This window comes from Nomia melanderi, chromosome 11, assembly GCF_051020985.1.
Source record: "Nomia melanderi isolate GNS246 chromosome 11, iyNomMela1, whole genome shotgun sequence".
Lineage (NCBI taxonomy): Eukaryota > Metazoa > Arthropoda > Insecta > Hymenoptera > Halictidae > Nomia > Nomia melanderi.
In genome coordinates, this window is record NC_135009.1 from 10,401,898 (window position 1) to 10,423,463 (window position 21,566).

The 21,566-nt window shown below is 30.1% G+C and overlaps 7 protein-coding genes and 1 long non-coding RNA gene across 12 annotated transcripts in view; 4 read left to right on the forward strand and 4 right to left on the reverse strand.

Moving 5' to 3' along the window:
* The window catches only part of LOC116430550 (uncharacterized), a 189,713-nt gene extending 188,854 nt beyond the window's left edge, over positions 1 to 859 (reverse strand). Inside the window, exon 1 of the mRNA XM_076371820.1 lies at positions 191 to 859. Within this exon, the coding sequence (XP_076227935.1) occupies positions 191 to 239 (49 nt within the window). The 5' untranslated portion in view covers positions 240 to 859. The remainder of the gene's footprint in view (positions 1 to 190) is intronic.
* A 31-nt stretch (positions 860 to 890) lies between these two features.
* Positions 891 to 3,126, forward strand: LOC116430594 (3-oxoacyl-[acyl-carrier-protein] synthase, mitochondrial). Its single transcript, XM_031984969.2, has 3 exons — positions 891 to 1,337; positions 1,424 to 1,804; positions 1,872 to 3,126. The coding sequence occupies exons 1-3, from the start codon at positions 1,139 to 1,141 to the stop codon at positions 2,612 to 2,614; spliced, it is 1,323 nt and encodes a 440-aa protein (XP_031840829.1). The 5' UTR covers positions 891 to 1,138; the 3' UTR covers positions 2,615 to 3,126.
* A 151-nt stretch (positions 3,127 to 3,277) lies between these two features.
* On the reverse strand, positions 3,278 to 7,236 carry LOC116430593 (gametogenetin-binding protein 2-like). Its single transcript, XM_031984968.2, has 11 exons — positions 6,935 to 7,236; positions 6,123 to 6,313; positions 5,901 to 6,044; positions 5,618 to 5,830; positions 5,349 to 5,552; positions 5,105 to 5,273; positions 4,868 to 5,032; positions 4,703 to 4,792; positions 4,367 to 4,633; positions 3,888 to 4,289; positions 3,278 to 3,807 (listed from the first exon to the last, which is right to left on the reverse strand). Exons 1-11 carry the CDS (start codon positions 7,022 to 7,024, stop codon positions 3,631 to 3,633), a joined length of 2,112 nt encoding a protein of 703 aa, XP_031840828.1. The 5' UTR covers positions 7,025 to 7,236; the 3' UTR covers positions 3,278 to 3,630.
* Positions 6,677 to 9,646, forward strand: LOC116430596 (neuferricin). 2 transcript variants are annotated; one of them, XM_031984973.2, is made up of 4 exons: positions 6,677 to 6,856; positions 8,852 to 8,992; positions 9,067 to 9,253; positions 9,306 to 9,646. In XM_031984973.2, the coding sequence occupies exons 1-4, from the start codon at positions 6,847 to 6,849 to the stop codon at positions 9,493 to 9,495; spliced, it is 528 nt and encodes a 175-aa protein (XP_031840833.1). In that variant the 5' UTR covers positions 6,677 to 6,846; the 3' UTR covers positions 9,496 to 9,646. The 2 variants fall into 2 exon arrangements, with proteins under 2 accessions (XP_031840833.1, XP_031840832.1); XM_031984972.2 differs by lacking the exon at positions 6,677 to 6,856 and adding an exon at positions 7,876 to 8,783.
* A 581-nt stretch (positions 9,647 to 10,227) lies between these two features.
* Positions 10,228 to 11,780, reverse strand: LOC116430597 (uncharacterized). Of its 3 annotated transcripts, none has more exons than XM_031984976.2 (3): positions 11,142 to 11,780; positions 10,791 to 10,923; positions 10,228 to 10,708 (listed from the first exon to the last, which is right to left on the reverse strand). In XM_031984976.2, exons 1-3 carry the CDS (start codon positions 11,161 to 11,163, stop codon positions 10,327 to 10,329), a joined length of 537 nt encoding a protein of 178 aa, XP_031840836.1. In that variant the 5' UTR covers positions 11,164 to 11,780; the 3' UTR covers positions 10,228 to 10,326. The 3 variants fall into 3 exon arrangements, with proteins under 3 accessions (XP_031840836.1, XP_031840835.1, XP_031840834.1); XM_031984975.2 differs by having other exon boundaries at positions 10,791 to 10,943; positions 11,387 to 11,779; XM_031984974.2 differs by having other exon boundaries at positions 10,791 to 10,943; positions 11,142 to 11,774.
* On the forward strand, positions 11,677 to 17,527 carry Taf2 (TATA-box binding protein associated factor 2). Its single transcript, XM_031984967.2, has 19 exons — positions 11,677 to 12,021; positions 12,274 to 12,328; positions 12,397 to 12,560; positions 12,642 to 12,858; positions 12,931 to 13,169; positions 13,244 to 13,465; positions 13,537 to 13,750; positions 13,820 to 14,071; positions 14,144 to 14,352; positions 14,426 to 14,665; positions 14,739 to 14,988; positions 15,065 to 15,205; positions 15,285 to 15,475; positions 15,547 to 15,767; positions 15,865 to 16,084; positions 16,146 to 16,299; positions 16,379 to 16,543; positions 16,616 to 16,789; positions 16,882 to 17,527. Exons 1-19 carry the CDS (start codon positions 11,978 to 11,980, stop codon positions 17,137 to 17,139), a joined length of 3,630 nt encoding a protein of 1,209 aa, XP_031840827.1. The 5' UTR covers positions 11,677 to 11,977; the 3' UTR covers positions 17,140 to 17,527.
* LOC143175042 (uncharacterized) lies at positions 16,193 to 21,561 on the reverse strand. Of its 2 annotated transcripts, none has more exons than XR_012999640.1 (4): positions 21,422 to 21,561; positions 19,552 to 21,305; positions 17,980 to 18,183; positions 16,193 to 16,339 (listed from the first exon to the last, which is right to left on the reverse strand). It is a non-coding gene; the product is annotated as an uncharacterized LOC143175042 (long non-coding RNA). The 2 variants fall into 2 exon arrangements; XR_012999639.1 differs by having other exon boundaries at positions 18,421 to 21,305.
* Positions 17,727 to 19,940, forward strand: LOC116430595 (transcription factor E2F5). The gene is made up of 7 exons (XM_031984970.2): positions 17,727 to 17,936; positions 18,252 to 18,361; positions 18,484 to 18,754; positions 18,846 to 19,063; positions 19,294 to 19,403; positions 19,477 to 19,524; positions 19,597 to 19,940. The coding sequence occupies exons 1-7, from the start codon at positions 17,829 to 17,831 to the stop codon at positions 19,704 to 19,706; spliced, it is 975 nt and encodes a 324-aa protein (XP_031840830.1). The 5' UTR covers positions 17,727 to 17,828; the 3' UTR covers positions 19,707 to 19,940.
* Positions 21,562 to 21,566: the final 5 nt, after the last annotated feature.

Consider the following 21,566-nt stretch of genomic DNA (forward strand, 5'->3'; position numbering starts at 1 on the left):
ATATATCAAAGCTTAGTAATTCCTGTAGTATTTTAGGTTAGCTTGTTTGGTGAGGTTAGTTTTGTGAATACACTCAACAAAATTAGGATGGAGCATACATGTTTATTAATTATACACACACAAAGTGTAATCACGAAATTGTAAATTAAGATGTTTATATAATTCAGTAATATTATTTTTTCCAAAGTACCTTGTAAAAATTCTCCCCACTTTCTGCGTCCTTTGTCGCGGTTCGCCATATTGAAGTACAATCATATCAAAATTTTTATAAAATCAAGGAATACGATTGTGCATCTAATCATGAATTCAGTCGATAAATGAAACTAAGTATCAACAAAAACACGCAGGAGAAATTAAGATTTGACTCACTTTTGTCCTTTGAAACTGTAAAGTATTTATAAAATAAAGTTAATATATTTCTAAAATAAAATTACGAAAATTTGGTTATTTAAATATTTTGTGATTACGAAAACTTGAAAAATATATATTATTCAATTACAAAATATTCTTTCATTAATATAGTTTCATTTTATAAATGTAATGCATTAAAAATACATTATAATGGGATATGCTATACAAGAATGGACATACAAGAACAACAAAAATTTTTATAATCAACTTAAGTATTTCTTTATAATCATTATTTAAATCTTACGAAATTGAATAGTAAATTGATGCAATTTTTAAGGCGCCAATATGAAAATGTACGATTTAATTTCTAATAATAATCTTTTAAAAACAAAAAACAATAAAGCAGAATACAATGTTCAATAATAAATAGAATATAAGTTATAATTATTTCGTAATATATTTACTGTAAGTATTAATTAATAACTATCATTTCTCAAAATTAATGAATTTTATAAAATGAAAATTGAATACACGCTTAGGAACTGAACGCTGCAGCGCCACTATTTAGTCGGATTCTTAGTGAACTATGTGAAATGATTCCATAGTAGATTTTTTAAGAATCTTTAAAAAAAAACTATTAGTTATTAATTATTCTTAAAAATGAAGTTCAAATACATTTATATTTTACATAAAGTACAAAATTTTATCTCACAACAAGTGGTAATTTAATAGTTTGTAACCTCAAGTGTACTTATCTTTTTGCAAAACTGTCCATCTCACCGGTCAAATGTTTACTCCACTTTTTAATATTTATCGTACGCTAACAACTGCTACAAGATGCAAGCGGCGGGTTGTAGTAACAGGAATGGGAATAATATGTCCACTAGGAGTAGGTACGCAGCAGTCCTGGAATAATCTTATTAACTGTAAATCAGGTGTTACCAAATTGACTGAACCAGATTATGATAAACTACCATGTAGGATTGGTAAGGTTCTTATAAAATATTTGCTTCATAACTAATTTAATCATCTATATGTTTTATATACATTAAAAGTAATTATTTCCTAACAGGAGCATTAATACCTAAAGGAAAAGGTGCTAATGAATTAGACATAGAGTCTTATTTCTCAAATAGTGAGTTGCGCACAATGTGTTGTGCTACTGCTTATGCTTTGATAGCTACTGAAATGGCATTAAATGATGCAAAATGGAAACCAACTGATGAGATAGACAAGCAAGATACAGGTGTGGCTGTAGGAGTTGGAATGATAGATTTAGTGGATGTATGCGCATCATATGAAGCCTTAAAAAAAGGGTATAACAAAGTCAGTCCTTATTTTATACCAAGGATTTTACCTAATATGGCTGCAGGACAAATTAGTATTAAATATGGTTTTCGTGGACCGAATCATTCAGTATCAACAGCATGTGCAACTGGAGCACATTCAATTGGTATAAGTCTTAATAAAAATAAATAACGTATTAAAAATATAAAATAAGTAATGCATATATTTTGTAGGTGATGCATTTCGTTTCATCCGTGGTGGACAAACATCTGTAATGGTATGTGGTGGAGCAGAAGCATGCATAAGTCCTCTTGCTATAGCTGCCTTTTGTAGGCTTAGAGCGTTAAGCACTGCAAGAAACGATTGTCCTTACGAAGCATCACGTCCATTTGATAAAGATAGAGATGGATTTGTTATGGGAGAAGGTACAGCTATATTGGTATTGGAAGAATTAAACCATGCACTTTCAAGAAATGCTAATATTTATGCAGAAGTATTAGGATATGGTTTATCTGGTGATGCGGCACATTTAACTGCACCCAGTGAAGATGGTACTGGTGCTATATTAGCTATGGACAGGACTGTGAAAGATGCTGGTATAGATGCCACAGAAATTTCTTTTGTTAGTGCACATGCAACTTCAACTCCATTAGGTGATGCCATTGAAATAAAAGCTATAGAATCATTTATGGGTCAACACAGTAGAAATGTAACTATTTCTAGTACAAAAGGAGCTCATGGTCACTTACTAGGTGCAGCAGGAAATTTAGAAGCTGCTTTTACTATTTTGGCCATCAAAGAAGGTGTAATTCCACCAACAATAAATTTACATAATCCAGACACAGAAACATGCTTGAATTTTGCTCCAAATGCAAAGAAAAATTGGAATTGGGTATCAAGACGTGTAGCTTTAAAAAACGCTTTCGGTTTTGGAGGAACAAATGCATGTTTGTGCTTTGGAGACTATGAAAAATAAATTCATTATTTAACTAAACTTATTACGAGAAGAGGCATAATATGCAACATAATGTGAACTAGTCATTCCTTTGTGTACATTAATTAATACATACATTGTGCCTACAAAAAAGTGTAGACTGTATATATGTAATTTTCTTCATTCCAACTGGAATAATTACAATACCTTAAATATTTATATTTTTATATAATATAGAACATAAAACTGATGTAATGTATATTTTATAAAAAAAAAGAAATAGATTTTTGTATATTAAAGTTGTTATATGAAATTGTATAGAAAGAATATAATTTGGAACAATATAATATGGAATGCAATATTTACTTTACAGTTGTTTTTTAATATTCTTGTATCTGTTATTATTACAACATCTATGTTCAAGTTGTACGAAAACAAACTAAATTTTTTTGTTTTTTAAAAAATTAAAACAAAAGTATGTAGTAATTAATGAAAATCACTTTCCACAAAATTGTTTACTATGTGCAATTGAATCTGATTTACTAATTTTCTACTTAATACGTGCTCATACAAATTACCATACTTAATCATACAAGTATAAAGAAATAAGTCTCCTTTAACTCCGGACACACACACACATTGACATAATACATTCATTTATACAATTAATTTCATAATTTGTTTTCTTGAAATCATTTGTCAGAATTAATCGACATTATATTTTCAATTTAATTCCTTTATAATACATTTTTCATCTACAAATTGTCTTTTATTTCTTTTGAATTGAGCTGTATAGAAAACAACAAAATTCAAGGCATAATCGTTTCGTAGTACCTCTAGTTTATTAGATGTAGTTTTCTTCTTGCAGATGAACCATATCATACGACGTTCTTATGATGTACATCTCCAACGATATTTTATTCACACAGGAAGGTTATCCTCCAATAATAACAATTATCCAAAATACATCTATTGCATTCGTGTGTCTCTACTGGCAGTAAATCAATGTAAAAAAGAAAGATTGTATTCTATTAAGTATCTGTACCTAGTAGAAATTTTTAATTAGGAATGGTAAAGGGTTTGTGATGGCTGCATAAGATAGCGAAACGTTTTCTAAGTGTTTGACGAAGTTCTTGTCGTTTTTCAAGAACTTGGCACATTCGTGATTTAAATTCCAATACTTCCTCTGCTGGAATATAACTTTCTTTTTCTTCATCATCTGACACATGGGATTCCTGTGAAGAAATAAGTTGTATTACATGTAGAAGCAGTACATTAAATAAAACTGCAATACAAAAGAATATAAAACGCATACTTCTAACATCTGTGTAAGTGTTAGACCGCCACCTTTTTCCTTTAGTAAGGAGATACTAGAATTGGAATGAACAAGTTTATCAGATGGTCGTATATCATGACAATCTCTTTCATGGTTACAACATCCATCACTGCAAGCTACTTCTGATCCTTCTGGTGTACTAGGAAGAGAAGAACTACTAATATTGTGTTCTGAAGAATAACCACAATCTTGTGATGATTGTTCACTTGAAGAACGACTTTTTCTATCCGAAATTGATAATTCAAAACGTTTTTTCATTTCTATCCACATGTATCTTTTACTTGGTTTTCCTATCCAAGCATGCACTATATCTTTAGCCATTGGGTCTTTACAGTCCTCTAGACTATGCCAGTCATCATCTTCAATTTTCTCCGAGCAATCCTATACAGTGAACGACATATACATCTTCATCACATTAAAATGTATACAAAACATATATTAATACATTGTATTATTACCTTACACGATTCGTAAGCTTCAAACAGTTCTTCTTCAGAAAGATTCTTAATAGAAGTATTAATCTTTTTTGTTTGATTTGTGGTAAATTTCGATTTCAGTTCAGAAGAATCTTTTTTAACTCCATTTTTTTGTAAATTCGATGACTTTTTGGGGAATGCTAATTGAGATTGAGTTTGTGACTGTGATATACTAGATTTTGATTTTTTTATGCAATCTGGACATTTACACGTAGGTGGTCCCTTATTTTTAGGGTCTAATACTTGTAACTGAAAGTTAGATGTATTTATAATTAAACATATACATATAAATAATTAAACATAATATTCATCCAATACCTTATGTCGATCTATATTTTGTGTTGTAGGTTTTGAATCTGCACAAATACACTGTGCTTCACTGTTACCACTTTGCCTTTTGCTTAAACACTAAATACAAAAACTAAATAAGTAACGAAACACACTTATTAATTTTAGAAGTTTAAATATTTAGAAATAGTTTACCTCACATGCATTTTCTTTTTCTTCTGTTTCGTAACGCCGTTCTTTCTTCTTCTTGCGTTTTAAACGTAACTTTTCCCGTCGTTGTTTCTCTGCTATTTCTTCTCTGGTTAGTTCTTCATAAAGAAGTTCTAATTGAGAAATACCTTGTTTAACTTCTACAGCCATCTATAAAGAACCATTTAACCATGTACAATCGCATTTGTTAATGCACATCAATTATTAGCTTCATTGTTATACTTGAAAATTTCTGGACAATGCATCCACTGCAACAGCAGCTAACACTTTGCATACTGTTTCTTCTTCCCTTAAACGTCGATGTACTCTATGCAAACGTTCAGCGACACATATTCCTAAACATGTAAGTACCTCTTCCTGAGCAATTTCTAATGTCTTTGCATGTCGTTCCCTGTAATTTAGATAATTCTAAGCAAACTGAATCTTCACATGAACTATTTAATAGTAAACTTTGTCACTTATGTACCTTCCCATGAGTTCTGGTTGAGCACGCCCAATTAAAGTATTAATATAATCTGTACTAGTAGGTAAATGTACATGTCTATCTCGTATGCAACGTTTAATTCCAGAATAAAGAGCAGCAACATAACCTGTTTCTTTTGCTGGCTCTGGTTCTGTTGTTAATAAAGAAGATGCTAATAACACCTTTGTTCGACATTCACCACAAAATCTAGAAAAACACAATTTCAAAACATTTGATCAAAAGTGTCTTATATATAAAATGTATAATCTTACCGATGTTTGCGTAAATATGTATCCAAAGTGGCATCAAGTAAATCAGTTTCTATTAAAGCAAGTTCTTGACGACATGGAAGTTCCATACAATCCCATACTTCTTTCCATGCACTTGGCAAAGGTCTCATGCGTTGAATTTCCAATGAGTGTAATACACATCTCCTTGACTTTTTACTTCTGGGTTGCCTTTCAACTAAACTATTTAACCTTGTACTATACAAAAATAAAACTGTTGTACACTTTACATATTTATAGGAAATAACTTATATGTCAATTCCATTACCTGTGTCCTTGTAACATTGTACACAATAATTGAGGTGACTCCAAAATATCATCTTTTATTGACAATAATCCTTCAGGTGTAATTATCAAAGGATCTAATGCAGGATGCCCTGATTTCATCAGGTCATAGAACAATCTTTCAACACTATGCACATAAAATATAAAATATTGAATGCTTGTTACAAGCAGCTATATTATATGCACATTTCAAACTTTGTTTTACCTCCTCCTGCAACCAACGCATGGCACAGCTTGACCCAAAATTGCAAGCATATCCTTGCATGTTACTTCAAACGATGCTTTAATTTCATCTTTTGTAAGCATATCCAATTTTTTAGTAAATTCATCAAGCTGTTTACCACGCACTAACGGATTATCACAGATTGCTCCCAAACTATTTATATCCATAATCATCTACAGAAGAATTAAAGATTATTTTTATATTATCAAATTAAATTCGCTTCTAGCTTTTTAAGGAATAAAGTAGAAAACATTTCTCAAAAGTGAATGTTACTTTAGGAAACGCAAAGAAAATATATAGATATGTTTAAAAAATATTACAAGAATTTTTATGAATTTTATACAATTGGGGCTCATTTCATATATTATTTCAGACCAATATAAGAATTTATTACATCATAATCATTGGTAATTTTATCATTTAAGTTTTCGTTTCATTTGCTGCATAGTATCTAATCAAAGTATTAAAATAACTCAATTTGACATTCTTTATTTTCACAAGAAAACAAGTGAGTTTGAAACTGTAATAATAGAACGAATGGAAGTTCAAAAGTTACTATCGGTTCGCCGAAACATGAATCACGTTTGACTGCCAGCAATCAGCGATTGTTAAGCGGAATATCGATATTAAATACAGTACTCCTAATTAGTTATGCCATGGGCATGCATTCATTGCCACGTTTAGGTTAAGTCAGAAATATCATAGAATGCCATTACGTAAGTCCTATTAAGCCATTAATTTACGACAGACAAATACCGTGTTTGATAATGTTGACGGAAGAAAATCGTGCTCACCGTGAGATTCTCATCAACAATCAACGGCATTTGTCTTCGCGTCAAATCGACCGGGTCATCGTCCCGCCAAACGTTCACCAGCTTCGCCATCGCTGTTGAAGTTCTTTATTAACAACGATTCTATACAGAATAATGTTCAATCTTGCCGAACACAACGCACAAGCACGTATAATCGCAATCCACTTCCACGGATACACCAGAAAAATAAGTAGACGGTATCATACGTCTGCCATTTGCAACGAGTGGTTTCTCACTTCCGCCCTGCGTGCATTGTCCCGCTTCCCTCACTACGCGCTATCCTTATTCTAATTGCACATACCTGTTCCTAATCTCTTTCCTTATGAAGCCGTCTTTGGTACAAAGTATCGTGGGATAATTTGTTATATCAAATAAGGAAGCTATAATACATGACAATGACAATATCCAAATTAAATGTACTATTTTCTTGAAAGGGACTCAACTCATTCGCTTACAGAAAGTTCTAATAGTAGGGCCGCTGAATTCGAGCAATTTTTTTTTTAGTGAACCTAGAAATAAAATAAGCGGATACGTGTCTGAGCGCATGCCAGTGCGCATCATATTAGAAAGATATTTATCATTAAGGATTCAATAAAGGTATCTATTGACTACTCGAAGCAAAAGAGAAGATAAAATATGCCAACTTGGCAAAGGAGATAGCGTAATAGACTCAGAAGGCGGTGAAATTCATACGTTCGAATTGTTTATTTAAAATAATCCTTTTACACCTTATTCTATTCCAAATCTATTATGTAAAGAATACTAATATTTATCGTTTGTACAATAATGGTTTAATCATAAATGTGAACATATAGTTCTCACATTTTAGATTTCTAACTTAAGAATTAGATTTATATATCACAAGGTATACATACAAAATTTATACCTTAAACACCCATAATATATATAATATTACATTTTTATATAAGATACTTTTATTCTCTTTCACTGTAATATGTTTTGTTCAAAATTTGTTAAAATCAACGGGTGTATGATTGTTTCCTTTACGAAAAAAAACGATTTTTAAATAGACATGTAATTGCACATAGGCGCGTTTATGTACGTGTCTACGTATATGTATTTAACTATGATGATTTAATGTATTGTTTTATTATTTGATTGATATATTAAAAAGGTATTTATATGACCCGCCGTTCCGTTTAAGAATTCACTGACGGCTCAGAATATGCAGTAGTAACTCAAATATACCGTTAACCACATTTTTACGTAGCAGTGATTATTTATTTTTTCTTTAACTAAAAATTTGTAAAAAAATTTATAAATATACCATCTACTGATACGTTGATTAAAAGTTTCACGTATATTACGATCGTCGTTTACATGATATTTCCAACCACTTGCTCTACGAAATATTTAAATAATTATATTACAGTATTCTTGATTTTCTTGATTATTCACTTATATATTTACAGAATATAAAAGTGTTTATATTAATATTGTGGATATCAGAATATTATAAATGAATGTATTTGTAACATTAACCAAATTATGTACTCCAAATATTTTTGGTTATTTCCATTATTTGCATCAATATATTTATTATATTCATATGATTATTTAACCAAAATCAAGTTTAATGATTTTATGCAAATAGGAATAGATATTGTTGATAATATTTATTCTGGGCTAAATGACAACACTAATTTAGTTCCAAAACCTGAAGTGAATCAAAGAGTATTTACGCAAAATGAGCTTAAAAAACACACAAATTTGGAAAATAGATTGTATATTTCAATATTAGGTCAAGTTTTTGATGTTACAAAAGGCGCAAAACATTATGGGCCTGGTGCAACATATCATGTCTTCACTGGTATAAGTTGTGATAAGATTGTGTCTATTGTATGTTTTGTTTTATATATATAATAAATGCATTTATAGGTCGTGATGCGTCATTAGCTTTTATCACGGGAGAATTTAATGATGAAGGCTTAACAGATGACATTTCTTCATTAGTTCCTAAAGAAATTAAGAAGTTAAACGATTGGGTAGAATTCTATAACAAAAATTATATTTACAAAGGTACTTCAAATGTTGTGCATCAGTTTATTTACCTAAAATGAACATATAATGTAAATATATTTCTTTTGATATAGGAAAACTAAGCGGTAGATATTACCATGAAGATGGTACTCCAACCGAAGAATTTCACAATGTACAGAAAATGTTACAGAATGCCAAAAAAATGGAATCTGAAGAAGAACATAGAAAAAGAATGTTTCCTCCATGCAATATAGAATGGAATCCATCTTCTGGAACTGTAGTATGGTGTTCCAAGAAAAGGTAAATATATTTTACACATTGCTGTCAGAATTTTTTAAACTCTTTTTTTTAGTGGGGGAATAGAGAGAGAATGGATTGGTGTACCAAGAATGATATTTGAATCTCCCGATTCACAACAATCTAGGTGTGTATGCGTTAAACTTGATAGTGAAGAATACAAAGAAGCCAAAAACATATTCAGAGAATATGTTGATTGTCCAGAAACTTCAATAAAATGCACTGCGAAGATAACTAATAAATAACAAAGAAATCAGTATTTTACTATTCTATGTAAATATTTACTTAATTTTACTATTTTTTATAACGCATTTATGAAACTATATATTTTGATACTATGAATATAATTATACATCATTCATGATACAAAATATAATATACTTATACAAAACAATATACCATAATAGTCATTATTTTTATTTCCATTAGGTGTAAAATATTAAATAAATACTTAGAGCATGTGTTTGTTTCATCAATCGTTCTTATGTAATTTTATGTAACTTTACAAATCTATTGAACATTTTTTTTATTATCATTCAAGATATATTTCATTGCACTTAAAAAGTGCATGATAATATCATTAGAAAAGTGTAATAAAAAACAGATATACAAAATACAAACACTATGTTGTTATTACTTAAATACACAGTTATATAAATATATAAAGGAAGTATAATCAAGTCAATGTTACATATAAATAAACCAAGTAAATTTGAATGCCTAAGATCTACTTACATCAAAATAATATTATATGTAAACAACAATTTAATATTATTCTGGTGTGCACAGTATTATTAAAAAAAATAACATTTTTGGTAATGTCTGTCTTGCTCAATAATCATATGTAATACAATTGATATTATATTTTTATTGAAAAACAGTATGTGATGTGAAAAGTTGATTCTTTTATAGCTATTATTATATCACCATAAGTACTCTTTTATATTATACAGAAGATTGAAAAGTAAAGAGAAAAGTAAACCACTTAAATTTATTAATGAAAGAAAAATAATTTCAATAAATATGTCTTGTTACAACTTATTTTGCATTGTACATATGAATACTTTTATATTTTATCATTCTGTCTCACTATTAATTTTCGCAGGAGATTCTGCTCTAATACTATTAAAATGGTCAAGCAGCATCTGCGTAGATGCACTTCTTCGATGAGATTTCAATCCAAATACTTTCTTAATTTTTGCTCTTCTTTTCCTTAATTTACAATCTGAAGGTTTATCTTGAAACTGTATTGTACGTTTATATCTCTTTACACTCATGTATGTAGTGTTCTCACTTAAGTCATCTTTTTCTTCATAAATTGTTTCCAAAGTGTTTAATTTTCGTTTCTCTCTCCTATTTAAATAATAATTCTTAACATCTACTTCTCCTCTGGCTTTATTCTGTTTGTCATTCGTCTCCATCTCTGTACCAGTTCTTTTTCGTGGTCTTAAACTGCATCTAACAGTGTATGTAAATGTTTTGTGTAATAGAATTATTTATTCATCTTATTTAAGATATATTACGACAAATAATAATATACCTTCTATTGAGACCTTCACTTGAATCAGCGCTAGGTATTCTTCTGATTATTCTTTTTTTTTCTGGTTGTGATAAATTAGTATTTACTGTGAGCTTTTCTAAACTAGCTGTTATAGCAGGTAAGTTTGCATCACCTACAACATGCTTGTTTTGTCTAAAAAGAATAATTTATATTAGCAATAAGCTAATTTTTTAAAGGTCACATAACTGAGAGAAACAAAGTATGAACATTGTTAATTCGGTAATTCCTTAATTTTAAATTCTCTTTTTAATATCTTCTAAATATAATATTCGTATGTATGATTCTTAAATTTTAAATTGATTAAAAGCATATAATTTTGAAACAACTTACATTGTGTCCGATTGCGTTTCATCCATTTGTAAATTGAAATATTTAAACACTAATAAATTATTTTATGATATTATTCACTAAATAGAATTATATCCGAATAATAAATTTTATTCAAAGCATTTGTTACGACAACTTCAAGTACAATGTATTTAGCATAACCACGCTAAATGTTTTTAACACCATCAAGTAGCTAATGATTCTTATAGTTTACATTCACGACCCTACCGAAAATTTAAATCACTCACTTATTTACAATACTCTCAGCCATAACAAAAAATGTCAGTCGTTGTTTATATGTTGTATAAAGTACAGAAAATTGAACGTAACATTTTTATGAGAAATAGTTTCTCATAAACACTTCATGATCATTGGTCGTTTTTTATTTTGATAAATTCACCTCACTCTACCGATCCACAACGGACTTATACAGAGGCGAAACTCCGGCGTTTTTCGTGCTGATTTCCAGCGCGTATACAGTATACAGAAATGTTCCATGAACGTAACTCAGAACTTCTGCGATATCGAATACGCACAGGCACATTACCCCAAAAGCATACTAGTTTTCTTTGTGAACTATGATTGAACGATTGTCAAAGATCGAATGTTTATGTTGTTAATGTTTGTACACAGACGAGATATAAGATAGTGTAGTACCCCCCAGAGCTGTGACAAAATTTTACATTGCATGTTATGTCTATCCTATATCTCGTCTGTGGTTTGTGCAAGAAATCTGATTTTTAATGTATACAAGTGTCAGAAATATTTATATATGGAATTAATTTTGACAAAATATATAAGTAATCTATCCAAATTGATAAAGTCATCTAAATGGAAACATGAAGAAAGAAAGAACGGCCGATAATAGCCGACCATATAAATTATAAGTATTTTAAAAAAATTCATATTGTAAATGATTATTAATTAGTATTGACATTTATACAAATAAAACTGCACGTAGATTCATTTATATAAAATACTAAAAATGCTTTGAAAGTTCATAAACATATCGTTTAAATCTAATTTTGTTTGTGCACTTAGGTTATGTTTACAAAATATAGTACTTGTGATTTCTAGTATTTTATTTCACCTAACAAAAATATTGATAATTATTTAGTGTTTTTTTCTGTTTTACGGCTCACCAAATATTAAGCCTCACAGGTATAAGTTTCCAAAGGAAGAGTATTATTGTAAGTATTGAAATTACTTTTAAAAAAAGTTCATTTAATTACATTATGAATATGTCATTTATAAACAGGGCTTTGTTGAATTGACAATTGTTCCACTTCGAGATACTCTGAGACTTGTGAAATTAAATGCAAAACAATGTAGAATTTATAGAGTATGTTTAAATGATACTTATGAAGCACCATTTCAATATTTTGATCCATTTCTGGATATTTGTCAAGGAGATGGAAAACAGTAAGTATTTATGCAATAAATATATGTAATGTTTTCATATTTGTAAAAGTGTATCATAATACATTCATATTGTTTCTATAGACGATCTTTGGAATTTTTCTCAAATATGCATTTAGCAGCAGCACAAAGAGTGGATCCTGATAATAATGCAGGCGAATTAGTCGTTCAAATTCCACCTGATGCAGCGCATTTAGTTGCTGAAGGTAGAAGTTTAAGACTTAGCATTGAATTTTCTTTAGAACAACCTCAAGGTGGAGTACATTTTGTTGTACCAAATTGCGAAGGAACTTTAGCAGAGGTAAAAGGAATATATTTTATTTATTCAATAAATAATTTCATATATTTTAATACATATACATTTTTTTTTTAGAGAGGTGCACATATGTATACATATAGTTATGAAAATTCTTCAAGATTATGGTTCCCTTGTGTTGATAGTTTTGCTGAACCATGTACTTGGAAATTGGAATTTACTGTTGATGATTCCATGACAGCTATATCTTGTGGTGATCTCGTAGAAGTTGTGTATACTCCAGATATGAGAAGAAAAACATTTCATTATGTTCTTAACACACCTGCATGTTCTCCAAATATTGCACTTGCAGTTGGGTACGTTTGTGAATCAATAATACATGTAGAATAAATATAAAATTAACAATAACAACCGTTATGTTACATTTTAGACCATTTGAAATATTTGTGGATCCATACATGCACGAAGTGACACATTTTTGTTTACCACAATTATTGCCATCATTAAAAGTGTCTGCAAAATATATGCACGAAGCATTTGAATTTTATGAAGAAACTTTATCAAATAGGTATCCTTATTCTTGTTACAAACAAGTATTTGTAGATGAATTGGATGAAGATATTAATGCATATGCCACTATGAGTATTTTAAAGTTAGTAAAAAACAATACTAATATCAAATAATTGAATAAATAATATGAACTAAAGTGTGATTCATTTCTAGCACAAATCTGTTACACTCTACTGCAATCATTGATCAAGTTTATATTACAAAAAAAGCTATGGCTCAGGCTGTTGCAGAACAATTTTTTGGTTGTTTTATATCTATGCAAAATTGGTCTGACACGTGGTTACCTAAAGGTATATCGACATATTTGACTGGTTTATATGCAAAAAAGTGTTTTGGAAATAACGAATACAGAGAATGGGTTCAATCGGTAAATAGCTTTTTCTACTTTCTTCTACTAAAATAAAATGGTTCGAATCAACATTATTAATGCTTTTAGGAATTACAAGAAGTTGTAAAGTATGAAGAACAGTTTGGTGGCATAATATTAGATCCTTCTCAACCACCAGCTCCATTACCTATTGCTGCTAACACACCAGCACCCACACCAAGAGCTCCAGACCCTGGTTTCTATTTCCCAATAAGAAATTTACATACAATGTCCCCGAAGTACATAGAAGTACTTCGTAAAAAAGCACATTTAGTAATCAGAATGTTAGAACATCGAATTGGTCAAGAATTACTCCTACAGGTACTTTAAATATTTCTACTATAATTATTACTATACTGCTTGGAAATAGAAATTAATTTTTTTGTATTTTAGGTTTTCAATAAACAATTATCTCTTGCCGCCAATGCCGCGCAACAAAAGATTGATTCTGGACTCTGGTCCCATATGTTAATTAGTACAAATGTGTTTACCAAAGCTATCTTTACAGTAACAGGTAAAGATATGGCAGTGTTTATAGATCAATGGGTCAGGACTGGTGGACATGCGAAATTTAGTTTAAGTTTTGTATTTAATAGGAAAAGGTATCACTAAAAACCTTTGGTGTTCAACATGCTTAATTTTTTATATAGTTGCTTATTAATATAAAATATGCAGGAATACGGTAGAATTAGAAATTCGGCAGGACACCACGAATCAGAGAGGAATAAGAAAATACGTAGGACCACTTTTAGTTAACATACAAGAATTAGATGGTACTTTTAAACATACTTTACAAATTGAAGGGACAGTTGCAAAAGCCGATATAACGTGCCACAGTAAAAGTCGTAGAAATAAAAAGAAAAAGATTCCATTATGCACTGGAGAAGAAGTAGACATGGATTTATCTGCTATGGAGTAAATATTATATTATGTCAGAAAAAAAATCATATTTTATTAAACCTATTAATACATAGCTTTTTATTTATAGCGATTCTCCTGTATTGTGGATAAGATTAGATCCCGAGATGACACTTATGCGTGCTGTTCAAATTGAGCAACCCGATTACCAATGGCAATATCAGTTAAGACACGAAAGAGATGTTACTGCACAATTGGAAGCTATAGAAGCATTGCAAAATCATGCAACACCTCCTACGCGATTAGCATTGACGGACACTATTGAAAACGAGCATTGTTATTATAAAGTTAGACTACGAGCCGCACATTGTTTAACTAAGGTTACTTAAATTTCGGTTTATTCATATTGTAAAATTATTAACAGAGTATTTATACCGAGCACATGTACTTGTACAGGTAGCAAACGCAATGGTTGCAACATGGGCAGGTCCACCAGCAATGTTAGCCATATTTAGAAAATTATTTGGATCAGCATCATGTAGACGTATAATTAAACAGAATAACTTTTCAAATTTTCAGCATTATTTTCTTCAAAAGGTTCAAATAATATTTTTTTAATACAGATTATTGTTTTCTGATATTTTATGATATGTTCTTATTTATATTATCATTTTAGACTATACCTGTGGCAATGGCCGGTTTGCGAAATGCTCATGGTATATGTCCACCAGAAGTCTTAGCATTTTTAATGGATTTATTTAAATACAATGATAACAGCAAAAACAGATATTCGGATAATTATTATAGAGCAGGTTTAATTGAGGCTCTTGGAGCTACTGTTACCCCAGTAATTAGTATACAACAAGGGTATGATAAATGAACACTAAAATACGAATTTTTGTATTACCATAATTACACGTTCAATATGCTTTTTTTAGGACAGCTATTTATTCCATTACTGCTGAATCTTTATCAGTTGACACTAAAGCCATATTAGAAGAGGTCACCAGAAATTTGAACTTGGAAAAATTATTACCGTGTTATAAGTACACCGTCAGTGTTGCTTGTCTAAAGGTTATACGAATTTTACAAAAATTTGGTCATCTTCCGAGTAATCCCCACCTTTTCAGAGCATATGCTGCATATGGTCAATTTATAGGTATATAAAGCATTATTAATTATGACATTTATTAATATTATATATACCAATAAACATTAATGGATACTACTGATATATTTCTTCTACATCGGTTTAGATGTCAGAATTGCAGCATTAGAGGCGTTGGTTGATTTTACGAGAGTGGATGGCAAGTGGGAAGACTTAGAATTTCTGTTAGATATGATTGAAATGGATCCACACCCCGGTGTACGGCATAGATTAGTTAGGCTAATGGTTGAAAATCCACCATTTGAAAGAGCACATAAACACCGTTTGGATCGTCCTGAACTTGTTGATCGTATTTGGAACTTAATTAAGTACGTATTAATTTATGTAGGATGTAACTTAATTTTCTTGATATTTAATACATTTTTTCAGTGGTATGCTTTCTCATGACCCCAAAATACGGTGCGATTTGGTTGATTTATACTATACTTTGTACGGTTCTAAACGTCCATTATGTTTGCCTATTCCTGAAATTGCTGCCATTACTAAACCTAAGAAAGTGGGGCCACAAAGTCCCGAACAAGATGTACGTGCTACAATCGTAATATATGTGAAGTAAACTCCAACTGCAACAGTAAATAACAATTATAATGTGTGAATTTTAGATGAAACCAAACATATCACACGTAAAACATGAAGCGCCAATAGTGGAAGTGGATAATACAAGCACGTTGGGGAAAAGAAAACCTTCTCCTAGTCGAGATGCTCCAGGCCCTTCAAATTCAGTGGATTATGGCCCTGAAGTAAAACGACAAAAACAGGGCCCTAATGTAGGATATATTACAGATGTGTGTCAACTTAATATCCTAATTATTAATTATACGCTTTTATGCGTTAAATAGGATGAACGAGCAAGTTCCGTGACTAGCGATGGGAAAGTCAAATCGGAATATTATAGTGATAATTCTGCATCATTACCTGGAATCATGGGAACTCCAGGACCAGTAGGATTTGAACCAGGAATGTTCAAAAAAGAACTGGATGATCACAAACAGAAAAATGATTCAGCCAATAAGGTAAATAGTGTTAATGATACTTTATTACCAATAATATACTTATGTAACCTATATATTCTGTATGTGTTTATATTTAAAATTATATTTTGCAGAACAAGAAAAAGAAAAAAGATAAAAAGAAACATAAACACAAACATAAACATAAGCATGATCATAAACATGGTAAAGATAAGGAGAAGAAAGACAAGGACAAAGACAAAGATAAAGAGAAAGTCAAGGAAAAGGAAAAAGAGAAAGACAAAACTAAAGATTCCTCTAGTTTAAAAATCAAAGAGGAGACTTTAAGCTCTGCTAGCTCTAGTCTCAGTCCTGATACAGCAACTGTCACTAATGAATTCATTTTTCCATAGTAACAAAACGAATCATCAGATTATAGTCTTTTAAGACTAATATTGTTTATATTTTATATAATTTTTATATAACTTAAAACTTATATTCTAATGTAAATAAGAAATTTTTTAAATATATTGATACATAATGTTTTTCTCTAATTTTGTTTAATAAAATTGATAAAACTAAGCTACACCAAAGAATTATTTAAAATATATATCTATGTCCATACTTTCAATTACAACTTTTTGAGAACAGGACTGTGATATAATGAATAACCTTTGCATAAAGTGTACACACAAAGTGCACGACAAAAGTCTGTTCCCTTTAAAGATAAATATTTCGATTATTTCATAGATCTACATATTATTTTAATACCTACTTTTAAACAAAACTGTACTAAAAGAATGATGAATATAATTATTAGATACTTATGAAATAAAATGATAATTTTATATAAATGGAAAAAATGCGTTTACAAATATAAAGTTCTCTTTCCATTCCTTTTTACTAAGTATCAAGAAATAATTTAATAATTAAAACAATATTAATCGAATATATACGTAAGTACTTTGAGTACGCTATATCGACACTAGAGACGCGCTCATATTTAAATACTTCCTGCGTATTAACTAGGATGGCGTCCGTGGTGTTGCGGCAATTTCGAAGGGAATAGTGAGTTTTGAAAATTTTGACAACGACCTCGAGAATGGCAGATAATCAACAAAGTCGATTTGAAAAGTCTCTCGGCCTGTTAACAACTCGTTTTGTTACTTTATTGCAGAAAGCGAAAGACGGTGTCCTTGACTTAAAAGTAGTAAGTGATTTCGTGAAAGCTTCGATATAAAAAGTTAACCTGCCTGCTAGGTTAAGTTGTCGCGGGCGTACACGCCATTTCTAGCTTGCGGGAATTTTGAAACAAGTAACACTAAAGCCAATCTTTCTGATTTCAATCAAGTACTTTTCTTTTAAAGATCGTGCCCACAATGCAGCATATTCTAATCTAATGTTATAAAACGGATATGTTATAAATTTTCATATCTCAACGTGATGTCCTACATAACCTAAAAGGAAATAAAATGTATAACGATTATAGCTGGTAACATGTGACAATAAATTTATAATATTTTAGGCGGCTGATATTTTAGAAGTGCGACAAAAAAGACGAATTTATGATATTACCAACGTTCTAGAAGGCATTGGACTTATAGAAAAGAAAAGCAAAAATAGTATCCAATGGAAGTATGTTCTTTTTGTATTCATTATTTATTGGAATGCCATATTTCATATGATTTTCGTACCAATTATATAAATTTTCAAATAGTCTACCACACTTCTTAATGATATTTTGAATATATTAACAGAGGAGCTGGTCCAGGTTGCAACACTCAAGAAGTTGGTGAAAAGTTGACTGATTTAAAAGATGAGATTAAAAAATTAGAAGATCATGAACAGTTGTTAGATATACATACTCAGTGGATTCAACAAAGTATAAAGAATATAGAAAATGACTTAATTAATAGGAAATATGCATATATTACTTATGAAGATGTAAAGGAAAACTTTTCCGATGATTTTGTATTAGGAATTCAAGCTCCTCCTGATACAGAATTAAGTGTACCAAATATATTGCAGGTATCTTATCTTTATATTCAACTCTATGTTTATTATACATTTATAAACAATGTACAACATTTAATTACATGTGTATATCCTTAATTTTTAGACATCTGAAGAAGAAGAAAAAGAAATAAATTATGAAATGTTTCTGAAAAGTAGTTCAGGAGAAATTAAAGTGTATATGATTCAACCAGAATTAGCTAAAACATATGATAATAAAATATTAGAAATGAGATTACAAGAAGTAAAAGGTACTAAAAGAGGGAAAGAGGAAGAAGAAAAAAAAGAAGAAACAAATGTTAAACCAAAGAGAAGAGTAGGAAGGTAAGAGAAACAGTAATTTATAAATGGAATTAATTGCTCTACTCGCATCAAAAATAGTAAAATTATATTTTTGATCTGCAAAGAGCAAACATTAATTGATCTTGTATGGGGATAAATAGATGTCAAGGAAAAATCTATTTTTTTGGTATAGATCATACAAATGTAGTAATATTTATAACGTATTTCATATTATATTGATTTAAATATTCTTAATCAATTTTCCTATTTAGGCGACCAAAAGGAGCTAGTAAACCGGATCCTATTGTTTCTGATGAAGACGAAGAAGAAGATTCAGAGTTAATAGAAGCAAAAATTGTTCTTCGTGATGTTAGCATGTCAGGTAAGATAATACAAGTTGCTGTAGGATAAATGCAAGAAATAATATTTTACTGTACCATGCATTACAATTTCAGATATTGCTCAAAAAGACTTAGAATTATTTGATCAATTTTATTCAGACAGTAAGTAAAATAATTGTTGATCCTTACATTGCTATGTAATAGTGAATGCTTCTTTATGATTTTTTATTACAGTTTATGGTCCATTAGTAAGATTAAGTCCACCGCCTAGTGAAAAGGATTATCATTTTAACCTAAGTGAAAATGAAGGAATTTGTGATTTGTTTGACATCACAGCGAAATGAGTAATAAGTTGTATAGCTTAAATGACTGGATGGTTTATGAATTGGACAGTGCCAATAATGTGCAAAATCACATGAAAAATTTGTTGACAATTTCTAAAGGCTGTTCTATGTATATAATTTTAAAGAATGGATGCGGATAACGATCATTGGATACATGCAGTATTTTTTTATTATTAGAAATAGAAAAAAATAGAACAGAGTTATAAAAAAAAAGAAGAAAATGTTTATACAGTCGATTTTGGTTGATTCTTTATTTGATAATGTAATAAAATACCTTAATTGATTCTTTGTAATCTACAGTATGTGATTTCTTTGTATAGGACTGCGTAGAAATTTTAACCTTATATGCATACAACACGAAAATGTTGTTGACATGTGATTGTTACATATAAGGGTAATATTTTTACAAACAATGTACTACAGTTAACATTGTTTTTAGAAATATTTGAGTATGCATTGTTTATTAAACTATGTAATTTTTTTACATACATAGTTTCGATTGAAATCATTCAAGACAATACAGATGTATATTATGTATAATTGTATGAATTTGAACGGGTAGAACATATATAACATTGACAGGATTTATTATATAGTATGAGTACCAGTGTACTCATCTTCTTTTTATAATATACTTTCCATATCGTATATTGTATGTTCGTTATTGCATTCAATGACATTTAATTAAGTTTGTGAATATGTAGTTATTTAAGGAATACATAGAGAGGTGAAAATATGGTACAAGCAAAATGACCAAGAATCTAATTTACACTAGAGAAAAAAGTTACATTTTGATGCTGTTGTATCTACTGTATAATTACAAAAAAGTTTTTAATTCACAAGCATATTGTTCCCTATACCTTATGATATCCTACTTAATCTATGTAGATTAACTACCTGTCTATACCTTATTTATTTCACTGACATCACGTGCATGCCAATATTGTTTAATCTCGTTGCATATCGCTTAGTCATTATGTAGTCATTTATGTGATATATCAAACTAACGAGAAAACTGCACTCGAAAGACACCAAATTACCAAGGACAGATAAGAATGGATCGACCAGTTTCGTCATCGTTGGTAGCTTTGCGCGAGTCGCTTATAAGTCTCACCTCAGTCAGTATGCGTGTGTTTCTGTGGTAGGGAATCATTTCCAGATGTGTCAGTCTTGTGAAATTGCTACTCCATACAAATTCGCGGTACAGCGAGTTTTCTCGCGTCACATTCGAACAAACCGCGGTAACGCAATCGACATTTCGTCCTTTAATCCGAAGAAGGTACGATGCATGAAGAATATGTACAACGAGCAAAACAGAAAAAAAAAAAACAAAAAAAAAAGGCAGACATTTCACACATTCCACGAAAGTATTACATCATGAACCTTAGTGGCTTTACGCCCTTTACGTTGTCAATTGTTATTCGTATAAAAAAGCTTGATGCAACCAACTAGATGACATGTCAATCAACAAAACTTTGGGTAAATGTTTTTGACAACGTATACACAGACAGTGCAAGTCCTCTATTTCTGAATGATCGATTGCACGCGTTCTCGTGTTTGGCGCGCTGCATCGTTCACTTATAAATTGTTTGTCACGTGCTATAAAGAACATTATGAAATTTGAAAAATCTCGGAAGATGAAACATAAACAATGATGTAATACATAAATCGATATCGAAAAATTCGAAAAACATGCAATTTTAATGAAAACTTACAAGTCACTGATCTTTTTTTTTTTTAATTTAAAGGATTTCATTTCTTCCCATAGTGCTTATACATTTTTCATAATATCACTTTTTATTAACAAACTTAACGAGTTTTATTTGTAATTAAAATTTATTATATTTCAGTAACGGCTAA

Excerpts from the sequence above, each read along its gene's own strand:
- LOC116430595 (XM_031984970.2), top strand. The coding sequence starts at position 17,829 with ATGGCAGATAATCAACAAAGTCGATTTGAAAAGTCTCTCGGCCTGTTA. Across the intron at positions 18,755-18,845 it reads GTGTACCAAATATATTGCAG|ACATCTGAAGAAGAAGAAAA; the intron begins GTATCTTATCTT and ends CTTAATTTTTAG. Across the intron at positions 19,064-19,293 it reads CCAAAGAGAAGAGTAGGAAG|GCGACCAAAAGGAGCTAGTA; the intron begins GTAAGAGAAACA and ends TTTCCTATTTAG.
- LOC116430596 (XM_031984972.2), top strand. The coding sequence starts at position 8,462 with ATGTACTCCAAATATTTTTGGTTATTTCCATTATTTGCATCAATATAT. Across the intron at positions 8,993-9,066 it reads CAAAAATTATATTTACAAAG|GAAAACTAAGCGGTAGATAT; the intron begins GTACTTCAAATG and ends CTTTTGATATAG. Across the intron at positions 9,254-9,305 it reads GTATGGTGTTCCAAGAAAAG|TGGGGGAATAGAGAGAGAAT; the intron begins GTAAATATATTT and ends TCTTTTTTTTAG.
- Taf2 (XM_031984967.2), top strand. The coding sequence starts at position 11,978 with ATGAAGAAAGAAAGAACGGCCGATAATAGCCGACCATATAAATT. Across the intron at positions 12,561-12,641 it reads TGTCAAGGAGATGGAAAACA|ACGATCTTTGGAATTTTTCT; the intron begins GTAAGTATTTAT and ends TTGTTTCTATAG. Across the intron at positions 12,859-12,930 it reads GCGAAGGAACTTTAGCAGAG|AGAGGTGCACATATGTATAC; the intron begins GTAAAAGGAATA and ends TTTTTTTTTTAG.
- LOC116430597 (XM_031984974.2), bottom strand. The coding sequence starts at position 11,167 with ATGGATGAAACGCAATCGGACACAAT. Across the intron at positions 10,944-11,141 it reads GAAACGCAATCGGACACAAT|ACAAAACAAGCATGTTGTAG; the intron begins GTAAGTTGTTTC and ends TATTCTTTTTAG. Across the intron at positions 10,709-10,790 it reads AGTGAAGGTCTCAATAGAAG|ATGCAGTTTAAGACCACGAA; the intron begins GTATATTATTAT and ends ATACACTGTTAG.
- LOC116430594 (XM_031984969.2), top strand. The coding sequence starts at position 1,139 with ATGTTTACTCCACTTTTTAATATTTATCGTACGCTAACAACTGCTACA. Across the intron at positions 1,338-1,423 it reads TAAACTACCATGTAGGATTG|GAGCATTAATACCTAAAGGA; the intron begins GTAAGGTTCTTA and ends ATTTCCTAACAG. Across the intron at positions 1,805-1,871 it reads AACTGGAGCACATTCAATTG|GTGATGCATTTCGTTTCATC; the intron begins GTATAAGTCTTA and ends TATATTTTGTAG.
- LOC116430593 (XM_031984968.2), bottom strand. The coding sequence starts at position 7,024 with ATGGCGAAGCTGGTGAACGTTTGGCGGGACGATGACCCGGTCGATTTG. Across the intron at positions 5,553-5,617 it reads ACATATTTACGCAAACATCG|ATTTTGTGGTGAATGTCGAA; the intron begins GTAAGATTATAC and ends GTGTTTTTCTAG. Across the intron at positions 3,808-3,887 it reads CACTTACACAGATGTTAGAA|GAATCCCATGTGTCAGATGA; the intron begins GTATGCGTTTTA and ends ATTTCTTCACAG.